General features: G+C 41.2%; 1 protein-coding gene across 2 annotated transcripts in view; it reads left to right on the forward strand.

Annotated features, from left to right (window-relative positions):
• fnbp4 (formin binding protein 4) overlaps window positions 1–6000 on the forward strand; it is a 57012-nt gene extending 51012 nt beyond the window's left edge. For both annotated transcript variants that reach the window (XM_073049063.1, XM_073049064.1), the window contains 2 exons: window positions 3973–4133; window positions 5629–6000. In XM_073049063.1, the coding sequence (XP_072905164.1) occupies window positions 3973–4133; window positions 5629–5719 (252 nt within the window). In that variant the 3' untranslated portion in view covers window positions 5720–6000. The remainder of the gene's footprint in view (window positions 1–3972; window positions 4134–5628) is intronic.

Here is a 6000-nt window from a genome sequence, read left to right on the forward strand (position 1 = left end):
GTGTCTTGAGAAATACTAAACAGCAAATATTCTCCAAGTATTTGCCCCACCCCCAAGTCAAACAGCACAGAGAGAGGCTCTTCAGCCCACCATGTTCATGTCAATTGATCTTACTAACCCCATTTGCCAGCACTTGGTGCATGTCTTGGCTATTACATTGCTTGTTCATTTGCCTTTTAAATATGAGTTTGTGCTTCTGATAATAATTCTGTTTGCTAAAGCCAGAGTCTAGATTGGTAATACTCAGCAATCAGATATAAGCTACCACCAAATCTCTCATTTCCAGTCTCTCCATGAACTCAGAGTTCCACTTGCTTAGGTGTGTTCTGGCTGCAGTGAGATGCCAGTTAATGTTGCTTGATAATTACAGGGGATTACTTCCCTAGGGTTGTTTCCTGATGCTTGGGGTTGTTTGTGTTCCAAATATTGCAAAACTTGGTCCTGTACTAAGAGCACAGCTCCAGCATCTTTTTCTCTACGTCCATAATTAATGCTAAAAGTTAGAAGCCTGAAATATAAGCAGATTTAAGGCCATCTGGTGTCCTTCCAGCCTTTTATCTGGCTGCTGTCAGCTTTTGTTCCAAGTTGAGGTGGGAATCAGTAGATTTGGGTAATGCAAGAAAATCGCACTGGGGCGGAAGGTCGGCTGTGCTCAGGAATAACAGAGGAGGCTTGATTAGCTATTCAATTTATTGAACAACATACAAAATTCTGGAGGAACTTAGGTCATGTGGCATCTGTGGAGGGAAATAGTTGATTTTTGAGGCCAAGACCCTTCTTCAGAACCTGACTTACTGAGTTCCTCCAACATTTCTGTGTGTTACTCAAGATTTACAGCATCAACAGAATTACTTGTGTATGCAGGAACTCCTGACCTGTCCACAAACCTTGCTGACTTTTTCCATGGTTGTGCATGTCTATGAAGATTCTCAGTCATCCAGGTCATTGTATATCAAGCAGTAGTAAATCAAGGCAACTGAACTTGTCGTGCTGCCTAGAAGACGTTTTGCCACTCATCCAAGAGGCTTCTTCAGTTCTGATAGATGGTGGGTAGCTTTCTGGATTATAAACTGAGTTGTTTAAAAGTATAGTAATCACATGGGGGTCATAGAGGTAATGAGAGGGTCATTAGTCTTATCTTTGCATAAATGGAGGTGTGAACTATACGCTGGGGTAGAGATATTAGGACTTTGATAACAATGTGCACATTTTGGGCACAGAGGGCAGGTGGTTTGAAAGAAGGGTTAAAGAAGCCATCTTTGTCAAACTGGAAAACCCATCCCTGAACAGAGGCAGTGGGGTACAACACCACCTATCAGCTACTTACAATGCAGTCCTAACATCTCTACCCCGGCATCTCCATAACAGTTCACACCTCATAAGAACATAAGAAATAGAAGCAGGAGTAGGCCATCCGGCCCATCGAGCCTGCCACGCCATTCAATAAGATCATGGCTGATCTGTCCGTAAGCTCAGCTCCATCTACCTGCCTTTTCCCCATAACCCTTAATTCACCTACTATGTAAAAATCTATCTTAACTGTATCTTAATTATATTTAATGAAGAAGCCTCAACTGCTTCCTTGGGCAGAGAATTCCACAGATTCACTACTCTCTGGGGGAAAAAGTTTTTTTTCTCATCTGCATCCTAAATCTTCTCCCCTAAGACCTTTGACAAGGTTCCGCACGTAAGGTTAGTTAGGAAGGTTTATTGAAGTAGTAAAATGGATTCAACAGTGGCTGGATGGGAGATGCCAGAGAGTAGTGGTGGATAACTGTTTGTCAGGTTGGAGGCCGGTGACTAGTGGTGTGCTTCAGGGATCTGTACTGGGTCCAATGTTGTTTGTCATATACGTTAATGATCTGGATGATGGGGTGGTAAATTGGATTAGTAAGTATGCAGATGATACTAAGATAGGTGGCATTGTGGATAATGAAGTAGGTTTTCAAAGTTTGCAGAGAGATTTAGGCCAGTTAGAAGAGTGGGCTGAAAGATGGCAGATGGAATTTAATGCTGATAAGTGTTGAGGTGCTACATTTTGGTAGGAATAATCCAAATAGGACATACATGGTAAATGGTAGGGCATTGAAGAATGCAGTAGAACAGAGTGATCTAGGAATAATGGTGCATAGTTCCCTGAAGGTGGAATCTCATGTGGATAGGGTGGTGAAGAAGGCTTTTGGTATGTTGGCCTTTATAAATCAGAGCATTGAGTATAGGAGTTGGGATGTAATGTTAAATTTGTAAAAGGCATTGGTAAGGCCGAATTTGGAGTATTGTGTACAGTTCTGGTCACCGAATTATAGGAAAGATGTCAACAAAATAGAGAGAGTATAGAGAAGATTTACTCGAATGTTACCTGGGTTTCAGCACCTAAGTTATAGGGAAAGGTTGAACAAGTTAGGCTTTTACTCTTTGGAGCGTAGAAGGTTGAGGGGGGACTTGATAGAGGTATTTAAAATTATGAGGGAGATAGATAGAGTTGACGTGGATAGGCTTTTTCCATTGAGAGTAGGGGAGATTCAAACAAGAGGACATGAGTTGAGAGTTAGGGGGCAAAAGCTTAAGGGTAACACGAGGGGGAATTTCTTTACTCAGAGTGGTAGCTGTGTGGAACGAGCTTCCAGTAGAAGTGGTAGAGGCAGGTTCTGTATTGTCATTTAAAGTAAAATTGGACAGGAAAGGAATGGAAGGTTATGGGCTGAGTGTGGGTCAGTGGGACTAGGTGAGAGTAAGCGTGCGGCACAGACTAGAAGGGCCGAGATGGCCTGTTTCTGTGCTGTAATTGTTATATGGTTATATGGAATCTTGAGGCAATGTCCCTTAGTTCTAGTCTCACCTACCAATGGAAACAACTTTCCTACTTCTATCTTACCTATCCCTTTCAAAATTTTGTATGTTTCTATAAGATCCCCTCACACTCTTCTGAATTCCAGAGAGTATAGTCCCAGGCGACTCAATCTCCCCTCATAGGTTACCCCCTTCATCTCTGGAATCATCCTGGTGAAACTCCTCTCCAAAGCCAGTATATCCTTCAAGTATGGAGACCAGACCTGCACACAGTACTCCAGGTGCGGTCTCACCAGTACCTTGTATAGTTGCAGCATGACCTCCCTGCTCTTGAATTCAATCCCTCTAGCAATGAAAGCCAACATATTGTTTGCTGCCTTAATAACCTATTGCACCTGCAAGCCAACTTTTTGCAATTCATGCACAAGCACTCCCAAGTCCCTCTGCACAACAGCATGCTGCAATCTTTCACCATTTAAATAATAATCTCCTCTTCTATTATTCCTTCCAAAGTGGATGATCTCGCATTTACCAACGTTGTATTCCATCTGCCAGACCTTGGCCCACTCACTTAACCTATCTATATACCTCTGCAGACTCTCCACATCCTCTGTACAAATCCTCTTTTCCACTTGTGAAGATAAAACTAATGACCCTCTCATTACCTCTCGATTCTTAACATGCCTTATATGATTGCTGGACCTTTAATCAACTCAGAGTTTATAAGCCAGAAAACTACCCACCATGGATCAGAACTGAAGAAGCCTCTCGGATGAATGGTGGAACAACTTCTAGACAACACAGCAAGTTCAGTTGCCTTTATTTACTACTGCTCGATATACATGCTTCTGATTTATTAAATCCCTGTTAATTGTTACTTAATTGGGTAGAGATGTGGCACTAATTGTCCTTCTGCTCCACCAGTCTTCTGTTGGCTGTTTTTCAGCTCTGTGGATTGATGGGAGCAAGGTTACATTACACTCTTCCCATCACGCATATTTTACAGACTAGTCCCATTTAAAAAGCAAACCTCCAATAGTGAATGGCATTTTCAATATGTGATTGGCAGTGTAGGATGCTAGTTGTGTGAACTTATGTAGTCTTCTGTCATGACTGTGATTGGAAATGGCTCAAATGAGTGACCATTTTTAGGGATGTGATTAAATTTTTAAACTCTTTCAGAATAAGAAGAGTAAAATGAAGATGCCATCATTGGTGAAAAAGTGGCAGAGCATTCAACGGGAGCTAGACGAGGATGAACACTCAAGCTCCAGTGAAGATGAGCAAAGAACGATTCTGGCGCAAAAGCGGATAGAAGAGTGGAAGCAGCAGCAGCTGATCAGGTGAGCACAGTGGTCATGAGTAGCACAAGGGATGCTGTAGTGAATAGTGTAGTGATTGCAGGGCAAATCAAATCAAAATCCTCTTGAAAAACCTGGTGGTTTCATAATGGAGTTGTTCATTAACAGTAATCAATTAATCTGATGCAGGCCCCGGGCACAGGTATGATGAATCACAATGACAGAACCATTTTTTTTCCAACACCATTCATATGATTTGCAAACTGAGTAAAGTAATTCTAGTTTGTACATCTTACCTTTTCCCCCCTGGATGAGATATCTTTGCTTTTTACATCCCTCCCAAAAATGTTTTTCAGTATTAAATGGGAATAGTGTCCAATATTCCAGAAAATCTACTACCAAAATACAGTAATAGTTGGTCACCCTATCTGTTCCCCTACTTTCACTTTTACTATTATGTTCTGGTTTGTGTCCTTGGGTTGGCAGATTATGACTAGTGAATGCCACCAGGATCCTAACTGGGATGACGAGGTTGTGAGAAGACCACAGAGTCCGCCAAGCGATCTTTAAATGTTAGGCAAATGACTAAGATCTGGAAGTAGGAGTATAGCAAAAGAAAATGACATCCAGTTCAAGAATGGTACTTAACAGCAGAACATTGAGGTTTCTATTATTCTTGTCTGTGAAGCACGAAGGATGCAGGTAAAGGAAGTAGGGTGGCAAATGGAAATGCTGGCTTTGATTGAAAATGGGGTGGAGGGTAAATGGCACACGTAACACCACACAGTGCTATGTACAGTTTTGGCTTATTTATTTAAGAATGTATTTGCATTGGAAATAGTTTCAAGAAAGTTGATCAGAATGATTCATAAGATGGTGTGAGAAAAGGTTGGGCTTGAGACTAGAACTAGGGAACAAAGCCTCAGATTTGGGGGGAAAGATTTGGGATGGAGATGAGAAACTGCTTTTCCTGGAGAGTAGTAAATCTGTGGAATTCTCTGCCTAGGGAAGCAGATGAGGCTACCTCATTAAATATATTTAAGGCACAATTAGATAGATTTCTGTATGGCAGGGGAGTCAAGGGTTAAAGGGGGAAAGGTTAAGCTGAGTCCATGGCCAGATCAGCAATGATATTAAATGGCAGAGCAGACTCGACAGGCTAGTAACCCTACTACTGCTACCTATTTCTTACATTACCAAAGGTATCCACCTTCAGCTGTGTCAGGTTGGTAAGCGCAAAACGATGCATACACTACAATTCTGAAATTTTAAAACTAACGTGTAAGCACCCAACTTTTCTTGGAAGCCAAACAGTTAACACTTCAACTTCATGACCTTTCATCCAGACCTTAATATTCAGTGTCTTGCCACACAGGTGAAGCTACAATCCCTATCTCAAGTAAATATTCAGATGTTTGATGGGAAGTATATGTAAGGATATTGGGAAAGCATATGCAAAATAGAGGGTAGCGTTAGGATTTTCATCCATTTCTATGTACTTGTCTGGTCACCTGCCTGTGTCTGTTTAAATATGCAGTGGTCAAGCTGAGAAAAACGCCAACTTTGAAGCGCTACCAGAAGACTGGCGGGAGAGACTGAAGCGGAGGAAAATGGCTTCAAACTCCTAACATTCTGAGTTTTATACTATGTGTAAATTATTTTTCTACCTTTATACAGAACGGTTTATATTTGTGTAAATCACTGAGTAGATAGTGGGTCTGTGAGCAGTTTGGTGCATGAGCATATTTGGTGGATAGTAGAGTATACTGCTTTCAATTTTCTAGTATTGAGCTATGAAAATTTTCCATGTAATAAAATGACGTGCATCCAGGTTGTGAACTAATGGTGCCCATTTGCAATTTCATATGTGCTGTACATTTGTATATAACAATAAACCTTTTTTACAATA

The sequence above is a fragment of the Hemitrygon akajei genome, chromosome 6, assembly GCF_048418815.1.
Source record: "Hemitrygon akajei chromosome 6, sHemAka1.3, whole genome shotgun sequence".
NCBI classification, from domain to species: domain Eukaryota; kingdom Metazoa; phylum Chordata; class Chondrichthyes; order Myliobatiformes; family Dasyatidae; genus Hemitrygon; species Hemitrygon akajei.